The sequence below is a fragment of the Calonectris borealis genome, chromosome 10 (genome assembly GCF_964195595.1).
Source record: "Calonectris borealis chromosome 10, bCalBor7.hap1.2, whole genome shotgun sequence".
Taxonomy (NCBI): domain Eukaryota; kingdom Metazoa; phylum Chordata; class Aves; order Procellariiformes; family Procellariidae; genus Calonectris; species Calonectris borealis.
In genome coordinates this window covers 7537580-7562754 of record NC_134321.1, presented here as the reverse complement: position 1 = coordinate 7562754, position 25175 = coordinate 7537580, and the positions used below count along the sequence as shown (strand labels likewise).

Genomic DNA, 25175 nt, shown 5'->3' with positions numbered 1-25175 from the left:
TAAGTGGCATTCACTGTCTTGCTTTTATGTGTAGTGCGTAAGTGTTGCATTGCTTTACTTGTACTATTCAAAACACTGAGATTGTTTTGAAAACACCTTAAAAATGGTTTAAAAGTTGTCATATCTATTACTTTCTCTCTTTTGTTGAAGCTTCCTTGTTATAGCTATAGAAGCTATTGAGGTCTGTGTAAGGCTATCAGTTTATAAGTTGACCTCGGAAAGGATACAGTCAGTAGTGCTTTGGTTTAGGCATGCCTCAGTTACTTGGATAAGCACCACAGCTTCACCCCTATGAATATTAATGCACTTTACTCCATGGTTTTGTCTTGAAGGCTGGTGGAGTTGCTGGTGTCTGTGTTGACTTGATCCTTTTTCCCTTGGATACTGTAAAAACAAGACTGCAGAGTCCTCAAGGATTTAGGAAGGCTGGTGGTTTTCATGGCATCTATGCAGGTGTTCCTTCCACTGCTATAGGATCCTTTCCAAATGGTAAATTTTTCTTTGGATTATGCTTTGTCATCTTTAAGTGGGAACTTACGTAGTGTAGGACATTCACGTCCGTGGCTTCCTCTGCTGCAGGTGGCTGTTTGGATTCTGTGAGTCCATGTCCAGCTGTGAAAAGCAGTTTGTAGAATTGTACAGTATTGAACAAACTCTTTGAGCAAGCCTGGAATGAAGGCTGCTGCATGTTTACTCTGAAAAGCAACCCTTACTCCTTGGAAGCACTCCTGAATATGTCTTATAAGCCTGTCATTAGTTGTAGGGGCACCCTAAAGCATTTCCAGGTGCCAAAGATGGCTTGAGTCTTGCTTGCCCTGAACACTTTTGTCATGACCCACTCTTTCGCGGCATTGGAAATGAATCAAAATTTGAAGTGCTTGAGCACTGGAGGTCTTTGAGCTAATTGTCTTGGAGATGCTATGCCCTTCTTTTTCTCCCGGGAAACAACTACAACACTTAAAACGAGAAGACATCAGGAATACTTGTCAAACTGAAGCTTTAAAAAAGTAAATGCTTGTAGTCCCTGCAGAGAAAAGGCATCTAAAATTCCTAATGCCTTTGTCCATTTTGTCTTTGTAGGGAGGGATAAAAAAGCAGCAAGCTATGCTGTCAGTAGTAAATGTTAGGAGAACCTTGCTGACAAATCCACTGACACCTTCAGCTGTTTGATGTCCTTCATAAGATGATATAAAAAATTCAGTTCTTTATCTTGTCTACTCTCTTATCTCCTTTTGAGGTGATAAGCATCTTTTGATTAGCAGAAGGCAATTCACATAGCCCTTCTTTACAATTAAAATCTGTTCCCCCCCAAGACATGTCATTTTTTTCAGGATTTACATCTTCAAAATCTGAACTGTGGTTTTATTTTTCCAACGTATGACTGAGAACTGAAATTACCTTTAGGAGAGGAGTAACCCTTAAGGTGCAAATGCCTTTGTAGTTGACTGTTGCAGTGAATAAACACAGCTCATGTTGCTATGCTCAGTTTAGTTTTGTGTGTTTCTTGTTCACTGAACAGGACTTTTATGAGTCCTTCAGAAGCTTGGAAGAATTTTTTTATGGAGCTAAAGTGCAAAATATTAAACTGACAATAGCTAGGAAGAAGTTATTAATAACTGCTACTGAAACAGTTTTGCACATTGCGCGGTAGCAGACTTGTATCAAGTACCTTGATGATTTTTGGGTTTTTGTTTGTTTGTTTTTTCCAATTTATCAACTGATTTGGGTGTTTTGGTTGTGGTTTTTGTTTTTCCAAATAATGAAGACAAAACCATCCATCCAATTCAACCAAATGACCTCCTCTCTACCCTTCCTATCTATGAACATGGAAGATACCATTTTTTTCAAAACCTACTGAACATTCATGACTAATTAACACATCTTTCCTTATCTCAATACTAAATATGGCCTTAGTCCTGACACCTTAAGACCCATTTGATATTAATGGGAGGTTTGTGAGTGACAGCCAAGAGCGTGAATGTCTGAAGGAATTATCCCACAGATTGTGTTGATACTGTTGTACTGTTTTGGGGCAAAAATATCCTGTTTTCAACTACAGTTGCAGAATAATAGGTGACAAAATCCACCTCTAAATGTTTTTGTGCTAGTTCTGTGATGGAGGAGCAGTTAAATGACTGCATGTATTCTTGAATTTCAGCTGCTGCATTTTTTATCACCTATGAGAATGTGAAATCCATGCTACACCATGGCTCTACGTCTTACTTGACTCCAGCAACACACATGGTGGCTGCCTCTCTTGGGGAAGTGGTAAGAAAGAAGTTCATCTATTATGTGTCTGTGGGAGGAGAGGAAACCATTCAATTATGAAAACTCAGGTTTGGCGTCATATCTTACTTTTTTGAGTGTTGACCATCTTTGTACTTGTGACAGTTCTGACAAAAATATTACTTATTTTTAATGAAGTTTTGGCACTTGTGAGGATTGTTTCAAAGTGAATAAATGAGTTAGTAACAATTCTTAGTAGGCCTCTTGGTTGATCTTGCTAAGTCAGTAGATAGTGGAAGTGTGTATTGTTCCAAAACATGAATGCACCTTCACATCGTAGCGTCTGTGTGTCAGTGTTAACATTCAAGAAAGGCTTTTACAGCCTTTCAGCTTCATGTGGGGTAGTCACGGAAAGGATTTTTATTTAAAAAATAGCCTTAAGACAATGATGTTGTAAGCAAAATAGGTAGGTGCCATCATCTGAAATCCATGCACCTTGACATGTAAGAACCAGTATTAGTTAATAATTATCTCCCTCTCCTTCCCTCCGTGCATTCACGTTCAGCCAACACCATTTACCAAAGTATTTTCTTGTATTTATATAAATTGTCATGGGTAATCTAATGAAGCTTTTTCCCTTGGGATGGACATCTGTATATCTTAGTGATTAGCTTTTCACAAGGTCTCTCTGATAGCTGCAGCCCTTAGTTTAGCGTATTGGTTGGGTTATTGCAGGATAAAGATACATGTGAATAATAAAAGTAATTTCTATATACAAGCTTTTTGAAAACTCTTTCTCCCCATTTTTTGGAAAAAGTTGCTGTGTTTCTTATCCGTTAAATCCATTACTTTGTTTATAGCAGGTTCTGGAGCTGCAAGTAATGGCTTGCTTTGCCTAGGTTTATACAATGCCCAGAATAATTGGGACCAAATTCTGTTGAACACTGTAGATGATCATTAAGGAAGGTCACAAGAGAAGCCTCTCTTGTTTTGATGCCTAGGTTGCCCTTGCCTTGTTAACAGCATGGACTTTGCAGAATTTAATTGTGTGTGTAGGTGGGTGTTTTTTTGTTTGCTTGTTTTATATTGTAAGTTACAAATGAAATAGCATTAACCTATTGAATTTAAGTAACAAAATACCTCTTGCCCTTGTGACTTTCCAATCTGGTGTATCTAGGCTGTTTCCCAGCTTATATTGACCACTCCTTAGAAATCTTTTTGTTTGTTTGTTTTGAGAGAAGGAAAAGTTTTCAGTGCTAAGGAAATGTCAAGGCTGTATTTGAAAGTGACTTTATATTCCAGTTTAAGGTCATAAAATTAATTTCATTGCTAACATGCAATGCCAGGATGAGTGGACAACCTGTAGATCTACAGAGTTGAAAATTTAGCTATGGCAAGATCTAGTATGTGACGCTCCGTAACAGGAACTTCATGTACAAATAGACTGTAGCAAGTGTTGAAAGAGAACACTTCTCGATATGATCAAACAATGACCGTTCCTGTCTGATCCAGACACAAACTTGTCTATAGGTTAATACTGAAGACGCTTTATCCATACGCTTTATCCTAGAAGCTTGAATATTGTGTTTTTCAAAACTGTTTCTGAGGTTATTGTCAAAAAAAAAAGAGCAAGGTTGCTTTGGATTAGCTGAATCAAATATATTCCAGGTTCAGCAAAATCCTCCTTTCCCCAGATACTCCTCTTGTTTTTAACTGCAGAGTTGGCACAGTGCCTTGGCACTGGGATGGTCAGCTGTAAACAGTCCATTGCTGTTCCTGCCAGCACTGTCCACCTCCTTTCTCCTGCTTTTGTCAGGCGGGGTGTTTCCTGGCACTGCAGTGATGAAATGGGGTGTGAATTGCTGTGTCTTTACAAGTTTGGGGGAGGGAAATGGACTGTGTGAAACTAGCTTTTCTGGCTGTTTTGCAGCTTAAACTTAGCCCATGATGTGGGGCAGAAAAATGTATTGTGTCTGTGGTTCCACGTTCTGCTTTTATTAACTGAGTTTTTTCATCTCATGTGACACTGAGTTCTTTATTACAGGTGGCTGTGTATTTATACTCCCCGTGGTGGCTTAGCTTATTTGTAGGTTGGTCCCAAGCTGCTAGGGGTGCAGAGGCATCTATGCCATTTTAGCTTAGCACCAGGTGCCTCGCTGTTAGAGCAGTGTAGCCTAGCTACTTCCCACGGGAAGCAGTTCAGCTCTCCCTGCTCTCTGTAGGTTCCGCTTTGATTCCCAAGTAATTTTTATTCTTCTGTGGAAGTGATACTGATTAGATTGAATGGGACTTAGCCAGGGAACTTAATTTAACATACCAAGCACATGAAGATAGGTGAACGCAGCACCCACTCTGGTAGTGGTTATAAGCAGGAGTAGATCGAAAGTGATAGATTTAGGGCTGGGTGGGATATGTTTGTGTTGCTGCCTCAGGTGGATTCTTTTTGATCTTGACTAGAGCCTGTGCTGTCAGGTTATGACTTCTAACTTAAGGCAATGCACAGAACTTATTTTTATGGAAATTCTATACAGGCTGTTAGAAATCAGCAAGAGGTTCTTCACCACTATGGCAATGCATAGCCCTTAAATTCTGTGTTTGCTTGATATCTCCTGGAACAGCGGATCCAAGAGGTGTTTTAAGCTTCTCAAGTGCTGTTTCAGAATCAAGCAAAATGACGATTGGGCTCATGAAGAGGTGCCAGTGCTCTGCGGAAAAAAAAAAGGTCTTTTCTTTGCAAGTGGATTATTTATAGTATACTTCCTCTGCTTGTGAGTATTCTGTGAGGAAAACTACAACCGGGTAATTTAATCACCAGCAGCCAAAGAACAGTTGGCTACAGATGACTCCTTGCATGATTACCTGTTGCTTGCTTTTTCCAAGGTGGTCTGTAGTCTTGTGACCCTTACAACTCAGGCACTTACTGCTTTCATTTTCAGGCTGACAAATGGAGATGCAGCATAATTAAATGAGTTGCTCAGGGCTGTCTCATGTGCTTGGCTCTTGCTACTCTAAGGCTAGAGAAATATATAGTGGCAATCTGACTTTATGGTGTGGAAACTGCGATGTTGTAACAGCCATTTTTCAGCTAATAAGATTCTGCTTTTTGCTAGCTTTTCTTCTCTTGGTGTGATGGGAGAACTAAGCTGTAAAATAATTGAGATAGGGATTTAGAGATTTGCTACAACAAACCTGTAATAAAAATAGCACAAAGCAAGATCTTCTCACATTTGTATTATATAAAGTCTTAGCTGATCAATAGAAATATATAAACTATTCCAAATTGCATCAGGGTGAAAGTTACAATTATAGTTTTATTGATTAGTCATTAAGTTTTAATCAGGGCATAACCACTGGGACTATTATTTTGTCAGTAGTTTTTTTTTAATATGTACTTTTCCTCCTCTGTACACTTTAATAATTACTGTGATATAAATTGCTTTTAAATGTGAAATAATAAGCCAAAGACTCTGTCATGTTAGGATTCCCAAGGCATCTCTTTGCATTTCCAAACTGTCTTTTTACAAAATGGAGAAATTAAGATTTAGAGCAAGAAACTGACGTTGGATTTCTTGGTTTGCTGTTGCTTCACCAGTGAGCATAAATGAGTCGGCTACCTTCTTGTGCCTCAATAAAATGTATGTGCTAAGCTTAAAGGTATGTTAATGCTGACTAATCTGTGTTTTGAATGTGACCCAATAAAAATAATAAAATAGGTAAAGAGGAAAAAATGCAAAGGTTGCATCAAGTTATGTTAAAATATATGGGAGAAATCGGTCAAATGGGAGCTCTTAGTTTTTATAATAGCCACTTTTCTGTATTGTTTACAGCCTGTGTAAATTAATGGGAAGCACAGTCCCCCGGAACTGGTTTGGTCCAATTTCCCTGTTCCAGGCTAGGAGGCACAAAACCAAGCAGTAAAAAGGCAGTGGCTGTAGTGTGATATTCCCCCCCACTTTTAGGCAGGAGGAATATAGAAGGCTAATCTCATCTCCTGGGATGAGATAAAGAAAAGTACATACAAAATCTGACCCTGTTAAACATAATTTTTTTTTTTCCTATAACTGAATCTTGCTGTATAGGGACTCTGAATATCCCATAATACAGGGAAAATTACTTAGAAAGACACAGCCAAAACTCTAGCGGGCAGATATATGGTATCTCATCTCATCAAGGAAGAATAAGGTTGAAGAGTTACCAAGGGGGGAAAACCCATATTATACCACTTGTGTAACTGAAATTTGGAGATAGGAAACACACTTACTGCATCCAGGGCTTTGGAATTTTTTCATCTTGACTCTACATTGCCCTGTATGTTTAGTCTGCCTGTATCTTTACAGTGAGCTGCCAAATGTGCTTGGAAAACATGATATCATAGGGAGTGGAAAGGAAAACCAGATGTTCTAAAATTTTACTTCTAATATTCTAAGGCAGTGTAAGTAACTCTGAGAAGGAGCAGTATTTTTAACCTCCTAGTGCCCATTTTAAATAGTAACCAAGTGCGTCTTGCAGATCCAGAGTTAATTGTACAGCTCCAGATTGATTTGTACAGAATTTTTCATGTCAGTTTAATATGACAGCGTATACTATTAATTACAAGAAACTTCGATAAAGAGAAGTCCCTCTCTGGGTCTCCCCCACCAACCTCCTGGAAACATCGTTTTATGGGACAAGTTTAAGATTGTCCCGGTTTGACCCATGAGGTTTCCTTCAGGAGTGCCAAAGTGGTTGGATTCAGCACAGTTAACTTTACATCCTTCTGGCTTTTCCATGGAGGTGAGAATAAAGTTGTTTGGATCACGTTCTAGAGAAGCTAGCTGACAACAGCCTTTTCCATCCAGTGTTTAGATATTGTTATGGTTACGATCTGAGCTTTGCAAGATATTTAGTGAAAGTTTTGGGCTGTTGCCTGTAAATATCAGGGTCACTCATATCTTTCTGACCTTTTTTTTTATTTTTGATTGGCTATTTTTGGTGACGTTGTCTCTTCCCCCCTGCCCGCCGGCCCCCCCCCCCCCCCCCCCCCCCCCGGTAGGAAAGCAAGCTACCTTGACTTTCAGCTCATTTAAGAGAGAAAGTGTGGGGCAGGACTGAGGACCAAGATGAGAAGTAGATGTCCTGTTCTTTTGGCAGCTAGCAGTAATGATCATGCTCTGGAAGTAGATTACCAGCTGAAGTTATTGAGCTTTTGTCCTTGTGTAAGTTTCCAGAGTACTTTAGGATTACAGTGCTGGAGATGTGTTGACACTGTGCAGTGCATCCCCAAGGTTGCCAGATCCCAGGTTACTTGCAATGAAGTGGTGTGTCTACAGAGTATGCCGTAGCACCAGAGAGAGAGTAACTCAGATCCTGAAAGCTGCCTAGTCATATTAGTGACACTGTGCCTGCATTCGTTTGTCCTGTTAAATTTTTAAGCTGATGTAGCCATGATACTTTAGGTTCCTCATCTGGCTTGTTTTCATTCTGCTTCAGTGTCTCTGCACTGTGGTCCCTTAAGCTGTATAAATGCTGGACAAGCTCATGGGTCTAGAAAGGTGTTTCTGGTCTGGCTGCAAGAATGCTAAAACTTGGGCTACCTACTAGCCTTTGGTGGAGCATGAACCTCATAGGAAAAGATGGAAATCTTGGCTGTGTTCTGAGGCAGGTCTGAATGGTTAGACAGAGCTCTGGTTAGGTTAGTACTGCTCTCTTCGAAGATGATAGGCTCGGCTGTCCTCAGCAAGAAGGATTTTGGCATAGCCTCACACTTAATTTTCTTCCAAAATTTGAGAAAGGAAGGATGTTAAATCAATTTGAACTGAAACGTCCGAAAGTTTGTCACCTCACTGCAGAGAGGGGATCATGTGGCTCCACAGGGCAAGGTGAGGACAGGTATTTCAAGGTGAAATTCCAAGCTCACTTGTGTATTCCAGTGTGTTGCCACTTAAGATAGTTTTGTGATAAGAGCAAAGTGTGTGGTTCATCTGTGATTAGCATCTGACCCTCAGTATTAATAACTTGGGAATTTTTTTATCTGCTGTTGGGATGTGTCAAATAGGAAAGCTTCTTAATGCAGGAATTATCTTTGTGGGGAATTCAGCTAGCTTTCTCTACTAGTCCTAACTTGTTTCTTAGAAGAAGCAAGCCCAAATGCAAGCGAGTTCACAGTTTACAAATCACTGTAGATTTGTAGAATGACACTTTGAGTGTGCTTTTAACTCAAATAAAGAAGGAAAGTGCATGTTTTATATTATTTTAGGCTTTTTTTTTCCTGGGAAAAAAGGCATTTTCGACATGATAGACAACATGATGTTGTCTATCTCTCTGTCCACAAATCAGTCCCTTCTTCCCTCTGCCCTGGCAGTATCTTTTGAAACAGTTAACTAGTTTCAGTTTAATAGAAGAACAGGAATCTCCAAAAGTGTATTGGTATGAATTCCAGGAGAGTAACTGGCTAGGTCAGAGAAGAAAGTTGCTATTAATGCCCATTCTGAGGAAAAGGCAGAAGCATGAGTCAGACAAATCCACAGAGTAATATCATGAAAGCATCTCCAGCAGGATAATTGGTCAGGGCTTTACAGCATTGTAAGCCCTAGAAAAGCAGCTTGCAGGAGCCCAATCTAACAGAGATGAAACAGCTGCTCACATCAGATGTGGAGTTAAGATCTTAGCTATTTGAAACTCCAAAACTTCCATGTTGGAAGATGTGGCTTTTCACTTCAACAGGCAAGTCTGACACTCTAGGGAGAGTTGCTTCTAAATCAACAATCATCTGCTGCAACAAAGAAGTGATTTAGTACTTATTGTGTCTAGACTTTGGGCTAATGGCTTTGAATTTTTAACTATCCCTTTTCTAAGAACTGAACTAATAAATGGACAAAACTGTTTAAAAACAAAAGGCCGCATTTTCTGCTTTGCATCCTATCTCCTCTTAACCAGTGTAGTATGGGCTGGCAGACCATAGTATTTGAAGTAGTATCCAAAGTCTGACAGCAGTCAAAGTTTGATGGGACCTCTTCCACAGTACTTAAGCTTTTTTTGCTATTTTCATTGATCAGTGCCTGTCACTTTAGGTGTGACTGTGTCTTTTGTGCTGTGCATATCTGTCAGGGAGCGCAGCAACGTAGGTGGTCTTTTGAATTAATCATGGTGGATTTTGAAATATTCGTAAATTAATCTAGGTGAGGTCAGGTCTGCAATACAGATGCTGCAGGATTTTTGCCAAATCTTTATGCAGAAGCGTAGCTGAGCAGTGGTTGGAAGATGGTTGTGAAAGTGAGACTGCTGCCATTAAGAGTTAGCGGAGAAGGAGCATAGTTAGAGCAGATGGAAACTCAAATTAGAGCTGCAGCTGAAAATTGGTTGTAAATAAAGATGAATGGAGGCATGAATCCACAAATGCTGCCAACAAATTCATCATACAATTAAAGGCTGAAACAGCAAATTAACAACTGTCAGACACCTAACCAGCCACCCACGCTGATCTTCTCTTGTATGCTCCATGTTAACTGCATGTATTGTGTCTTCTTCATCAGCTGCCCTTCCTAGGTTGCTTTGTGTTATCTACTCAATTCAGGGCCTAGAGGACATGCTACTTTGCAGTAAAGAGTAGAAGCTTGATTGTTGTCATCTTTTTTCTTTCAATCCTAGGGCTGATATTCAGCTGATTTAGAAATATTTGTAGCTCAAAGTGTCTATAGAGGAAAGTGAGAAAAAAATAATTTAAAATGGATTGCCTGGCTTGCAACGTATTTTGCCAGAGTCAGCTTTGGAAATGTCTGAGATAGTTTAAGGTAAGTTTATTCCAAAGTAAGGTTCTGTACAGGGTTTGTCAGGAATAACTCTTTCTGAATAGCTCCATATGTGGACAAGCCCGTAATTCTCTAAGTGAAAAGGCTGTAGGAAAGAGTAAGGGATCAATTAAGGGAAAATACTTGATAAAATATAATGTAGTTGAAATTTCCGTGTTCTGGGCCAATGTAACCCTGAGAGACTGAGCAAATTGTAAAATACTAGTCATCTTTCAACAGGAGACTTAATGTGTTTTCAAAAAATACTGCCTGTGTTCTCTTGCCTGGAATCTCATTAACATTTGTCCTCCTGTAACACAGCCTGACCCCACTTGGCTCCGTGGAAACAGTTTTATGCTGGATGCGATGCACCATGCTACTTTTGCTGAAAGAACAGTTTGGCTGGTGGATGTCATTAGTTTCTTAAGCCTTTTAAAATAAGTTTAACAGACTCTCAGTGGTTTCGATAGATTGGATCATGCAGACAATTCTGTAGGTTGAATTAAGGGTCTACTCTTCTTCGGCTTTAAGGCTTTCTGTGTTTAAATGTGGTGGTAACTTATGATTCAAGCATCAACTAGGTCAAGGAAGATTTTTTTTTTTTTAAAGCTATTCAGCTGTCTGATTTTTGCCACCCGAGTTTAAACCAACTGAGGAATTTCAAAATCTGTGGGACACTTAGTTTGTGCTGGAGTACAAAAGAGATGTGCATAACAGCAGGCCACTTCTGGTAAGTTTTAGGTTTAGTTTTAAAAAGGAAACAAAATTCTACATTGATCAAACTTTGGAAGACCAATTTAGTTAGGCAAAGCACCAAACTTTCAAAACATTTTTAGTGGGAAGTACTTCTGTAAAGAAGTGTTTAGTGTCAGCCTTGTCAGCTTCACAAACTTTCCCTGTTCTTTGCCCGTTAACTGATTTAATTGGGGTGACAGTTTCTCCTTGCTGTGAAGAGAACTCAGCACAAATTTCCACTGTTTGAGGACAAAAGTTTTCCAAGGTGTATCTGACATGGCTGATGGAGAGGTAGGCAGGGAACCCACAGCAGGAGTTGGAGGTGGGCAATTGAAGAGCCAGCTGAGGACTTCAGGCAGCTGGGGTGAAAAAGCTCAGCCAAGACAGCCATTGTGAAGGAAGAAGTGTGTGGTGGTGCAGATGATGCAGGAAGAAGGGAGCTCTGGAAAACAATAATAAGGAGCTGACTTAGGTTTGACAATGACAGGATGAAATGACACTCTACAAAACAGCTCTGCAGATTCCAGGTGAAGTCATCTAAGGTGGAAACTTGGAGGAAGTTGAAAACGTTTGTGCAGAAGCTTTGGTTTTCCAAATTCTTGCAACATTCAGTCCCTGTGAATGGTCTCATCTCTGAAATAGTATGTTTTTAAGCTCTGGGAAGTGCTGAGATCTGAGGGATCTTGCTGGGTGAGATTGCTCTTTGAAGAAATGTTTCCTGCCAGCATACAGGGGAGCTGCAGTTAAATTAATGAAGGCCCTATTGTGTCAGTCAGAGGAAAAGATGGGACAAAGAGCTTGGCATTGTCTAAACTTTCCCATCCAGAGCCCATTAGTCAAAACTTGTTCTCTCCATGGGGTTTAAATTAGGAGTGGAGTCACCTGTTCATGACCCCAGCAGCTTTGCACAGGACTGAATTTAACTGTGCTGGAAGGGCATATCTGTGCTATGCATGAGTGTGGGAGCGGAAAATAAGATTAGCATATTCTGAGGTTTTATTTTGAAGATGAACACTTTTTCTGTGGCCTGGCACTTAAAGCAGAAACTGATAGTGGACAGTACATATATTGGACAGTTTCTGTCATCCCTGGAGACAATTTCATCATTAAAATAGGTGTTAACGCTTCAATTCTCTGCTTCAATTCTCCACTTCAGTTGTGTTTTAGCAGGTGGCACAGCCTGCTGACAAGCACATGTGGAAGGACTCCTTCACAACTTGAGTTGTGACCCACAGCAAATTACAGACATAGAAACTTACATTTTTGTTCTGTCTTGGTCAAAAGGGCAGCAATTATTTAGATGAAGGTTTATTGGTGTTTGAACTATTATGGGTCTATGATTGCAGCAGTTCAGGCTTTTCTGTTCAAAGAAAATATGAAACCATATGACAAATGCGTATTTCTTTTTTCTCCGCTTTGCTGTTAATTTTCCTGGTGGTGGAAAGGGTGAGGCAGTTCCTCTTCTGTATACAGATACATGTCATGCTCTCCACCTCCCCTGCTATCTAACATTCCCAATCCAAGAGTTGTGATCAGATTTTAAAAATAATTCTTTGGAGGATGAAATACTTTGCTAATCTCATAATATTGCATTGAAAAAGTTCATTTTTTTCTCTTCTGCTGGAGAGGGGAACCCCAGTGGGATCTGAAGAACCAAACAGAGAGTTTGGAGAGACATGGAAAGCTGCAGTGCTGAACTCAAGGTTTGTTGAGAGCCTCTTACTTGAACCAAGAGGGAAATTTCCCCTTCTTTTTCAGGATCCACAGGAAATCAGTGCAAGATCTCTTAATTTTAGACTCATCTATTATTTTAATCATTCAGTTATCTGAGGAATGGAAAAGGACATTTTTCATGTTTCAGGTTAAAAATAGTAACTTCCTACTTAGAATGGAGCATCTGACATAGAAATTGAGATGCTCAGATTATGTCATATTTATTAACCTATTTTGGGAAGCAGCATTTTTTTTTAATATAAAAAAGAAAAACCCCAAACAAAAAAAAACAACAACAAAACAAACCTGAGCTATAAGATAGCTTTTGTCTGCAGGAGTGTGGCCATGGCTAACGCAGAGTGCACTTGAAAAAACAAAACAAAAACACACCAAAAAAAAAAACCCTGCAGACAAAAAAAAACCCCAAACCAAACACCCCACAAAACCAAAAACATCTTTATTACTTCTTCTCTTTGAACGGGGTTTTAGAGTTGCTCTGTTTTTCTTGCTCTTTCTACATTATGTTGAAGCAGGCAATCCTTTTGACCTTCAAGAATGGGGTGAGAGATTAGGATTCTGTTGCTAGGTTGACTGCAGCCTAAACATATGTCCTTTGATAAGTCATAGCGTCTCTGTTCTAATTTTTGTGCAGCAGCTTTTCCTCCCGAATGGGTTAGTGATTATCTTGCATGGGTATTGTGAAGCTTAGTTTAAAGTCTCTGCTCTCCGGATACAAAGTTGTATAGTGTCATAAATTAGATTCTTATTTGATTAAGAATAAACTTATGCAAATGACATTTAAGAGTAACTCTCCCCAGGTATGTTCCTTTAGTTCTGTGTTAAGTATTAAATTATATTTATATGGTGAACATCAATTAAAGCTTCCCAATCTACTCAAATGGATAAAGTCATTAAAACTAACCTCCTGCTTGGGAAACTTAAAATTAAAATCCTTTAGAAAGTGTTCTAAAGGGTTTAAAGCTGCACACAGAAAAGTTTTCTGGCGCTTACTGCAAGTTTCAGTACCCAGTTTTCGAAGCAGGCTTAGATATGCAAGCTAGAGATTTGCTTGGAGTCACTGAGTGCAGGTTCCTTAATCACCAGCCACTAATGTATTCCAGAACAGTTCTTTGTCCTCAGACTACTCTTCTCCTGCCTTGTAGCAGAATGGCTGGCTAATTACTAAGTGGAAAAAATTTGGTCTTGATACTCACCCAAGCCCAGGTCAGTGCAGAGAATAGATCAGCTCGTTAGCCAGGAGCACATCAGGTGCCAGCATCTTAACAGAATGGACTCTTAGTCTTTCACTTTCAGTAGCCTGTCTTAAGAGCATGGATAATATCTATCTCTTATTAAAGACAAGAAGTGTTCAGACCGTATGGTTGTGGGAGGGTTGTGGGAGCTTTTAAGAGTGTGAGTCAGATCATCAGCTGTGGAAGATGCCAGGCTGCATGAGGAAATGCTTTCTCAAGCTGCTCTCCTTAGAGGCACAAAGCTGCTAATAATGGTGTACCAGCTGTGTCCCCGGTTCTGAGAAAAACCTGCCATGCATCAACCCAATTTAAATACCCAGCATAAGCCCTTAATAGCAACTGTAACACCTGCTCTGTCCTGTGTCAAATGTTTCTGGATACATCTCCTGCACAGATCATGCCTGCAAGGCTAGTGGTCAAACTGTAATATGGGTGCCTAAAAACAAATGCACATGTTATCTTTGATTCTCTACTAAATCCTACAAAACCAGTCATGTAGAAAATAGTTAGCCTGAAGCACAAAGGATGGAAGCAAAAGGCTGTTAATCTAAATGGGATATGTTAATATTTGGATAATAATATAGCTCTGAAGACCAGGAGGAGTTGTGCTCTTTTCTAAAGGTGGTGTCATTGTCTTATGTTTGGCTTTGCCTAAAGAACAGAATATATTGGATAGAGGAGCAAGGACCTGCTAGTGAACTAGAAGTGGTGTTATGGTGGTTTGCAGGTAAGTGCTTTTTCCAGAATTTGTAGTGGCAATGGTAATGGGTTCTTTCTAGTCCAAACAGCTACTTCAGATTCTTTGTCACGTTAACTACAAAATCATTTTAAAAAAAAAATAATCGCCTTTTAGTTGGGAGTTTTCTTCAGCCATTTTTACGGTAGGCTGTTTGCTGCTGGTTTCCCTGGATAAGCAGTGAGCTGTGTATGTCTTGCAGCTTTTGCAGTTCCCTGGCTATTGAATCATCAAGGCCTGGATGACTTACTTGCACTGAACTCCCTTGTAAGCAGGGTTATCCCCTCTTTGTTCTTTTTTATTATATGTCTTGTGTTATTGTCTAGAGAAAAATGCTTGGTAGCCTTGTGCTGATGAATTAGATGACTACTGCCTAATTCTGAACAGCTGCTGCAGCTTTAAGTAGGATTGGCCCCTATGCAGAATTTAGGGCTTTAAGATAAGGTGTTTCCAATAAACTTAGGGGAGTCCATGCAAAAGGCTTTGTGCAGGTTCCTGGTGCTGTTTGCAGCAGATCTTATTTTCTGTCAGCTACAGCCACGTAGGAACAGGTTTCAGATATACTGAAACAAACTGTTTAAATCGGTGTATGTAAAGAAGCTTTGTGTTGACTTTAAGGCACTTTTGAGACTTTAATTGCACTGGTCATTCTTCACAATCAGTCAAGACACCGGTCAGACCAACCAGGAAAGTCTGGTTCCAACATGAATCCGACCAGGAGATGGCAGCATTGATGCATGCAAGGAGTATCCAAAAGTTAAAACACTTTTCCCTGAACTGAGAGGAAAAAAATTACCTTAATTGGAAAATATACTGTCTTAGCAATACATAGATAAATGATAACAAAATAGTCCTATTTTTAGCTTTTGTCCCTAACTGGCTAATGCAAGTCAGTAAATTAAAAATGCACTTAGGTTTGTGTCTAAATACTGGAGTCACCCTTTGACCTGGTAATGACTTAAGACAAGGATTTTGAAATTCCATACTCCTTTGTTTAGAAGTGGTTATAGTATTAAAAGGCTAGAAAGGTAATAGATGCTAATATTGTAATTTCTGCATACCTGCTCTGTAAACTAATAATAGCTTTGCTTGTAGCTATAAAATCGGGTTTTGTTAAAGCTTTAATCTAAAAATCCTTTAGCCTTTTGTTTCAGTGCTGTTGTCTTCCTGCTCTTATGGTATGTATACGCGTGCATTGACATGGGGGAGAGAGTCTGAAAACTGGAGAATTGTATTACCTGACCTGATAAATAAGGAAGGAGCTTATAGGGCAGCACCCATTTTTCCCCTGAACTTGGTCTGTAGGATCTTGAGTCTGTCCTTCTGCTCCTGTCAAAAGATGGGAGTAACTCCTGGCTCCAGAGCTTGCTTGGAAAAATGAGTGTGGCCCCTATCAACAGGGTGGTGTTGTCTGGTGCCTTAATGTCGGCCGAGGTAGCTGAGGGCCCACTGCTGTACCCTCTCCATGGCTGGCTATGCAGATGTTCAACAGAGCTAATTCATCACAGGGTCATCTCCAAAACCAGTAGGATGCACCAGGAATGGCCTGAGTTTGGCAGGCTGAGTGTTGTACTCTTCTGTGGCAAGCAACAGGCTACATCTATGTGGACAGCCCAGAGGTGAAAAAGCAATTTCTTCCTGGGATCTTGGTCATCAGGGAGGTGAATGGGCTCCCACCATGCGAGGTCACATTATTGTCTGTCTTCCATGTCTATTTATCTAGTAGTTGATGCAGGTAAAAGCATATTCGTGGACAGTTACTGTGGAGCAGCCACACAATTATCTCTTTCACCCTTGCTCGTGCAATTTGCTTATAGCTCTCAGATGTCTGAAAATTTACGTATGATTTCTGTTGGTGCAGTGTTATCACGCTGGTGCTGCTTGAACGTATTTAGCTTAGAAAGCAAACTGTGGAGATGTGTGTTGTGTTATTTTAACTTTGGCAGCATTAGCTGGAAGGCGCTGCAGTGATTGAGATCTGAGTGTAATAGATGTGAGATTTTTCTGCACCTATCTGTCCCAGGTTGTTACTTTTTTTCTTAACCTTGTGAGCTAATAAGACACATGTGAACTTAATCTTGCATACTTCCCTTTAGAGACCTGTGTTTGACTGACATCAAAAGACTGCTTGGATTGTTATTGATAGTAAGGTACACATGTAGGAACAAATAAGGTAACATATTGTAAGTTCAGGTGTACAGCAAAAATGTCACTGTTCAGTCTGAAGTTGGCAGTTGCAGCTCGTGGCTTTTTTTAGTACCAGAAGTGCCCTGTGGAGCCAATATGACAGCGCAGCCCGGGTGACACGAGCCTGTATTTCCTTTCATAACAGCACAATGTAATCACTGTTTTTGTTCTTGTGCAGCCACAGATTCCCTTGTAAGCGCAAATTCAAATGGGAGAAACATCAAAGTTAATTTGAAATGGAATGCACCCCAAGTAGTCTGGGGGAAATGGAGACATTACTTTGTAGCCACCCTTCTCCTGCCAAAACTGCAGCACCCCAGATGTCAGGAAGCCATGCTGCGCTCTTTGTCTGGTCTTGATTGACTAGATTGTTTTCATCCAAGCCTTTTTAAAGCTTTCCTCCTGCCTCCATATTTTTAAGGAATAAAAAACTAATATAAGGACATGGAGTGTTATGAAGCATGAAGTTCTATAAATATTTATGCTGAACTATCAAAAAACTTGACAGTTCTTATTTTCTTGACAGATTGGGGTCACTTGTTATTTTTGACCCTGAGGATTGAAGAGCACATGGAGTTAGATCTGTTTGTAATGACTTTTGGATATTGTTGTCTGGTAAACTTGTAGGAATGTAACAGGATAATGGACTTTTTCTTGGTCTCTTCGTGAAAATGGAACTTAAACCTTGTACTGTGTTACCCACAAATGACCACTCAAGTTACTGTCTCTATGCAATCTGGTAGTGAATTCCTGAACTTAAACTCGCTTTGGCACATGTGGGTTTCTGAGTTAGCAGCTTGGTTTCCCACTTCAGATGGACAGCTTTCACCTGGGTTGCTCTTGACTTGAAGTACTCACCTTTATGGTGAGTGATCACCTTTATGTCTAGGGACCAGGTTCATTGCAGTGTGTTCCTGAGCCCGGCAGAGGATGGGCTAAAAGGAGCCTTCCCATGAGGAAGGCTAAAAATCTGGTCAGGGCCTGTGGTGCCTCCGGTGTTTTGCCACCAGTCCCACCACTGCTTTAAGTATCTCTGGGGCCAACTGAAGACACACTCTTCTTAAAAGTTTAAGTGCTGATAAACAGGCATTTTCTAGAGAGATGAGGCTTGTAACTCTCTGACGCTTCAGGATCCTCATTCCTTGAAATTATGTGCACACAAGCTTAACTCCTACCTGAAGCTGTAGTGGCAGGTAAACATTTTAAAGCCAGGTCTGGCTTTTTCAGAAAAGCTGGAGCTTTGTGGCAGCAGCCACATCATTACATCCAGCTGCAGGGGCCTATCTTGCCTAGTAAATTCATTGTGTAGGAAAGAATCAATCCAATGCTTCGACTTGAATGAAATCCAGTGTGTGTTTTAAGGTAAACCTTGAATATATTGTGTGCATCTAAAGCTAACCAGAGTGTGTCTTGCTGTCAGTCACTAGAGGGCACAAAGGAACTACCTAGGAAAGAAATTTTTTGTTCTTCAAGTCCTGACTCTCCAGTTTAGATCTGTGAAAGTGGAGGGGGAAAAATTCCTGTGGCTGCCAAAAGAACAGGATGGCTTAAAAATTTTGGTTTCGTTGGTGATTTTCCCCACCCAGATCTACTTCTGCTTTGGAAGTTAAAAATTTCAAGGATACTTCCATTTTTCTGTTAGTACAATTTTGTGTTCAGAAAGTACATAACTCTTAAAGCAAATACGTAAGCTGCTCATAAACAGCTTTTAAGTTCAACTCATATAATTACAAAAATTATTTCCTTGTTTCTCAGGTTTCTGTACTTGGAACAATCTCCAAATGTGTCTGCTATATGAAGAGTAAGGCAGCAAAAGGAATTGCTTTCTGAATGTACGGTTCTTTTGCAGGTTGCATGCCTCATACGGGTTCCATCTGAGGTTGTCAAGCAAAGGGCCCAGGTTTCTCCTTCCTCGAGTACCCTCCGGATTCTCTCCCACACCTTGTATCATGAGGTGAGTTCAGAGCAAAATTTCAAAGAAATTGGTTCATTCTTCCCACTCGGTGCCATACATGTCCAGAAGCATTCCTACAACTTTATTCCAGTTCTGTGCTCTCCCAGCAGTTTCCCGTCTATTCTTCTATTGTTAAAAGCGATTGGCATGTTATGTTTAAGGAAACCAAACCCCCACCTCCCCCATGTGCATGCACTTACATGCACACTCTAAACAACTCTTTTTCCTCCTCTTTTTATATGAGGTATGTACATTTAAAAAAAAAAAAAGGGATTTAGCTTTCCAGTTTCCAAAGCTCTGCTTCTATTTATGCAAACAGTCCTTGTCTGGGACAGTAGAACATTGAATCTCAGTATCTAGAGTTTGCTGAATGGTTTCCAGTTCTTGAAGCCTGCTTTGGAGGGGATGTCCTAAAGGCACCATTTCAGAGAGGCTCTGTAGGAGCTCTGGAGATGAGTGCTCATCCAGTATTGGTAACTTTTGAAAAGTAAGGGCTTTTGTCATCTTTTCAGTAGTTATCCTGTTCACCACTGTTCTTACTGAATCTCACAAGGGGCATTTTTCAAGTTGTATTCCATAAGAGAAAGTGGCTCCTGAAAACACTGTGGGGGAAAATGTTACACACATTTCCATGTGTAAAAGCCAGGAAAAGGAAGACATAAATATGACCATTTGATTTTTTTTTTTTGCTTGTAAATGAAAACTATTGTGATAACCCTGCACAAGAGGGTCGCTGGAACTTCTTTCTCTGACTTGGTCATTCTGCTCTAAAAGCTGGTGCCCTCAAAACCGTATGTTTTTCCCCTTCTTTGTAGCTGGCCAGAGAACCATAAGACTTGCCAAACACTGGAATAATCTGGCCTATAAGATATTAAACATAATTTTATATACACTTATAAAAAAATCTAATTGTTTTGAATGTTATCAGCTGGTTAAAAATCCAAAATATTTGTCTTGATAAAAGGTCTCGATCAAGGTTAAGAAGGTGGACATAGGAAGCTGTCATCCTATTCATTTTGCATAGGCTATTTAAACAGAAGAATAATAGTTTCAAAATATTTATGGGATAGTGGATACTTCTAGACCAAAATATTGGGCAAGTAGAGTTTGAAGTAATGTGTTTTTGTGCCTTCTTGCCCTTTTAATTTTAACTGTAAGGTATATTTTCTTCTCTATAACTGATTATTCTGAACAGTGGTTAAAAGATCTTTGAAATGAACTAAAAACTCTCCGGCATTTTAAGTCATGGAATACAGTATACAATATTATAATCAATATAGTCAATTTGCAAGGAGTTCAGGTCTGACACTGGGTAAGACTGTAATGCTTGCCTTGTAATCACTGATAAATTGTGGTCTTTGGCAAACTAATTCCCTATAGCTGATGCTTTCTTTTGTTGGTTTCCAGGGTATTCAAGGACTTTATCGGGGTTACAAAAGCACAGTATTAAGAGAGGTAAAACACTTGTCTTTCGCTTTTTTTTAATTGATTCCTTTGCCTCACTTTCGTTTCTAACGAGATAGTACAATTGAGATATTGCGATCAATTGCTCTAACCATAAGTGTGTTTCATTCTAGATAAGTTACTAGTCTGTAATTTACATAGAATACTGATAATGTACACTAAGAAAACCTGTGATACATAAAAAAAGTCATCTACCGTACTGTCTCTCAGTTCTGTTGCTGCTAAATCATAAAAGGATGGAAATGTATATGTTAACATGATGAAAACCATAAAATAAAGTACTGGAAACTTCCTCAAGTCTTGTGATTGCATCATGTGAAGTATGTATGCCAACAATGGTGAACTGGTGGCATCAGGCCAAGGTTGGCACAGACAGATTTAGGCTTTCTTTAAATATATTTGTCAGCAGATGCCAAGAGATTATCTGTCATCTGTATATAGGGAGGATTGTGCTCTCTCTCTTTTTTTAAATTTTTTTTTAAAATGCATGAAAGAAATGCATTTAGTCATCCAGTCTGTAGATGTGATATGGCATTACTTAACTCTAAATCAGAAGTACTTCACTGTTGGGAAAAAAATGGAGCTAAAAATATTTTGGCCTGCTTGGCAGAAAATAGTTCCTAAGCTAAAATCTCTTCATAAACGTACTGTGAATTACAGGATTAGTGTCATGGAAGTGTTTGATATGCTGTGTGAACTGAAGGCAGATTATAAAAGAAGCAGAAAACCATACTGATGAACTCCCAGTCTAAAACTGTTTCAGAATCAGATCCCAGGAGGTAATCTTTTGACAAAGCAGAAGTTGCACCATGAGAACCTCAAATAAAGAGACGAGGCTCGATTCCTATGAAGACATAACAGCTGTTGTCCAGGAAGGGTTCTTTACTTCCTGTATTCAATGTGATTACTTACTGTGTTCAGTGTGGGTTTGTCCTCTCCTTGTATGAATCAACTGAGTAAACTAGGTTTGGATCTTTGCTTCTTTTGTTTTTTAGACACAGGATCAGATCTGTTGGCTGTGTTGTCGTTGATAATAAAGCCAGTTGCAGGGGCTTTTTAAGCCTTCATTCAATAGCTCTGCTTTTAAAAGCCTGCCTTCGTGCTGAAAACTGTTTTTAGGACAGTTATGTTAGCCAGCTCTTGTTACAGTTAAGGAATAAAGATGGATATTACCTAAAATAAGAAATACCAAATGTAGTGTTCCTTAAAATGCTGACAAATGATAATGCACTGCAGTCTATTCTAGCAGTTTTGATGTTTAAAAAATCAGTTATTTGTGCAGAGAGGACACCTGCTTTTCTGAAACGTAACCCCCACCATAGCTTTGTCCTGTACTTATTTTCTGGCTCACTAAACACATGTTATTCACTCAGATTTCATTTGGAGACGGGCAAAAAAGGCCAACGAATCATTTTGATTTCTCTGAGGGGTTCTGAATAAATGATAAATTTAGATCCCACTGAATACAGATTTTGCATACTAACAGGTAGATAAAACACATGGTTACTACTGGGTGCCGTTCTCCTTAAAATTTGTTTTGACATATGTCAGGGTGGTAATTAATTTGCAGACCATATTCATGGCATAGTGTGTGACCCTGCTGAGATAACTTTGTTTACTCAAAATGGCAGCACTTTGTTGGAAATTTAATGGGGGTCCTCTCCATTATGTATATTCATAAAAGATCCCTCAGAACTGATTTCAGTTGAAGTATTGCTTTTTGGGAGAATCTGTCCAATAGAATGAGAAATAAATGATTACCAAATGAAATGTGCTTTCTCTTCAAAATGAAACAAATCATAGGTGATGTTTAAAAAAAAAAATCTTTGAATTTAACACTGTTAAGATCATTGCATTTTTCTGACACTAAATATTGTAAAGCAATATCCACTCGAGTAAGAACAGCATACTGAACCTTCAGCTGGAACTGTTGTAAGCCTGACATTTAATCTTGGTATTTTTCCTTCTCTAAGTACATTTTTTCCTTTAGGGAAAGTCTCTATTTTCAGATAAAAATCTGTATTAATTCATTATTGGACGCACCCAGGTAGCTGCATAGCATATATAGACTGAAATTTAATTCCAGCTGTCTTTTATACTTACAGAGTTTGTTTACATGCTTTGGTTCTTTACTTACACGAAGCCCTTTGTTTAGTTACAGTGGAGTGGGATTTTTGGAGAGAGGGGCTTCAATGCATGATTTTTCATTTTAAAAAAAGAATAATTGGAGGAGGCTTGGAATATTGATGCTTTTCAGATGATGATATTCTTGCACTGGCAAAATTATTGAGCCAGAATTTGAGAAAGGTTAATTTTAGTTGTTGCATCGGGATAAAATTTTATTACATAAAGCAGATTTCAGTGCCTGGACAGAGATCTGCTTGCCAGTTGCTTGGGCTTAAGTGAAAATTAGTCTGATTATAAAGGGAGTGCAATGTTAAAACCTCGTCTTTTTGCTATAGCATAGTAGATGTTTCAAGACAGCCTTATTCTGCTCCATGTAATTTGCATTAGCTGCTGTGCTGCTTTTGTTCTGGTGCAAGGTAGTTGTTTCATCCTTCATTTTTGATTTCACTCTTTCACTTATCCCCTTTATCTTCTCATTGGAATACTTTCTGTACAGATGAATATTAGAAGAGAAAGAAGATGGCTAAATATGTAATGCTTTTGGAAATAACTTTTTTTGAGTGAACCTCAATGCTTGGAAGCTTTGGCTATGACTCTTTCACCTACCTCCTTTTTGGTGCCTCTTCTCTCACATCTCACATTTTGGTCTTTACATCTTCCTTTGATGTAGTTACACTGAACTAATGCTAAAATGGAAAGGGAAGTGAGGTACAGTGCATCATTCTGTTGGCAGTAGTAGCCCAAAAGAGACAGCCATGCTTCAAGAGGAAAGCTTTTGTGATAAAGCACAAAGTGGGAGTATGGTTATTAGGTTGCTGAATGAGACTTTGAATAAATGGCAGAAATCGGAGGCTGTGAAACGACGTGGAATTCCCATGATGTCATTTCCAAAGCAAATCCAAGTGAGGATTGTCCTTTCCTATGGTTGTAGTGTACTAGTGTGCATCGATATGGAAACTGGATCATGCTACTAAGAACAGTCAATGAACAGGTAAATTTATTCATGTTTTCAACAACAGAGACAAGTTCATTTGTAAAATCTCCAGCCATCTTGTAACAAGGGAGAGGCGGACTATAAATCCACTGTAAATCCTCTAGAATTTCTTAATGGGAATGTAGTTCTGCTGCTGAGATCTTATATAAGCAAATGGAGCCAGATTTTTAATTCCTGCATAATTCATTTTATTAACTATGACCAAGTAGAACATCTGTTAAAATTCCATAATGTTCACTTCATGGGAAAAAGAGAGAAACCCCTGAGTTCCCGTTGGAGCTTTTCCATTTCCATTAATGTTACAGGACTCTAGCAGATGTCTTAAAGGACATTATTATGAATGAGAGAACAACACAAAAGAGAAGGAAGTGCCTTGTCTAGTTTCCCTGTGTACAATAGCTTGCTATACAGTGAGTTACTTCACCCTCTGTGTGTCTGTGTGCAGGTTGCAGCTTTGCACAAGCAGTGCCACGGTTAACTATAGTGTCCCTTCTGTCATGAGTTGCCATAGTTTGGAAGAATTGAGTGAGTCCTGAGTGGGTGTTCTGTGTGTTTTTAATCTAATTTGTCACTTTTAAAAATATTGCAGATGGACTGGGCCCTAGCCCAGAAGTAGATTCAAAAGGAGCTAAAATTAATATTAAACTCTTCCTGAAAGACAAAGGGGATGGAGGACAACTGGCTCTTTATAATTCACAGATGTCTTGAAAGGAGACTGAGTCGCTTTCAAAAGTCAGTCTTTGCTGTTCAGGTAGCCCTGAGTAAGCTTGTCCTCTGTGTTGCCTCTTGACTTTTCAGAGACAATTCAGGCTTTCTGCTTGTGGTGGCCTCCATTCATGTAGAGGTGGTAATGATGCTTTACTTGACAATGTTGTTTCAGAACTCATCTCAGAGCTTTGAATTTGAAAGAAAACTACTGATAAATTTTGTACAGCATGCTATTGATCTTATTTTCAGTGAGATAGCCTAGTCATCACATTTGGGAGTCCTAGTTTTTTAAGTTAGTACAGTTGTGGGTTGGTTTGGGGGTTTTTTGTTTGTTTTTTTTTTCTCTTCAATGTATGCAAGTCGGAGCCCTAAGTGGATAAAGGCAGCTACTGCTGTCTTGGGAGGGAGAGAGCACTCCATGCTATATTAATTTTGGGGGGGAGAAGGACAGCTAGTTCAAAGTATGCTGTTGCATTAATGAGCGGCAGCAGTGTGACAAACAGGCAACAAATTCAGGCTTTTCCCAACCTCAGAAAGCCAAGAAGTCGTAATGTCTCCTGAGGAGAGTTACATATATGCTGCAGAACTAGTGTCCTGTTATAATGTGTGTATTGAAAGGGATATGGTGGATACGCAGTGCAGCCTGTGCAGACGAAGAAGGAGCTAGCAGAAAAAAGACCAACAAAAAAACCCCTTCTTAAATGACTTAGTACCTGGGAGAGGGAATCTAAAGCAACTAGCAGCAAAATGGGCCCTAAAGGCACACCTGCTGCATTTTCCTAAATTTAAGGGTCAGTGAACAAAGGATGCTGAGAAGGGTTTGTATAAAAATGTGAAACCCAGCTGAGATATGTTGACCTTGTTGACTGAGGGAGGGAGGGGATGTCTGAGGGCTGAGCTCGATACGGAACAGTCTGCAAACAGGGAGCCTAGTTTGTTTATCCACTAGAGGTAGTTTTGCATGCTTTTCTTTTGTTAGGACATCTTTATATAAATATCCTGTTCTACTAGCTGTTAGAGGTTTTTTTAAGTTTATCTCTGCAGCTGTAGGACAGAAAGAATGTTATTAATACATTCTTTTACTTGCACAATTACAACTTTGATCTTTTATCATTCTCTGTGTATTACAGAGCAGATGTCGATAGGAATAGGCAAACAGGACACTATCTTAATACAATATTTGGAAAAATAAACATCCTCCTTAATGAAATATGTGCAGTATCTGTCTTTTGTTACCTTCTGGACAACTGAGCTGGCTTTATTTTATTTTGCGATTTTAGATAGGTTAGGTTTAACCAGGAATTTGCCAGGA

General features: G+C 39.4%; 1 protein-coding gene across 10 annotated transcripts in view; it reads left to right on the top strand.

Annotated features, from left to right (window-relative positions):
* Window positions 1-25175, top strand: part of SLC25A26 (solute carrier family 25 member 26) — an 88745-nt gene that overhangs the window by 1908 nt on the left and 61662 nt on the right. For 7 of the 10 annotated variants that reach the window (XR_012674971.1, XR_012674972.1, XM_075158683.1 and 4 more), the window contains exons 2-5: window positions 333-489; window positions 2159-2268; window positions 18466-18570; window positions 19978-20025. Coding sequence is in view for 8 of the 10 variants with exons in the window: in XM_075158683.1 (XP_075014784.1) it covers window positions 333-489; window positions 2159-2268; window positions 18466-18570; window positions 19978-20025 (420 nt within the window). In the remaining 2 variants the exon portion in view is untranslated. The remainder of the gene's footprint in view (window positions 1-332; window positions 490-2158; window positions 2269-18465; window positions 18571-19977; window positions 20026-25175) is intronic. The other 3 variants (XM_075158689.1, XM_075158688.1, XM_075158684.1) reach the window with 2 other exon arrangements.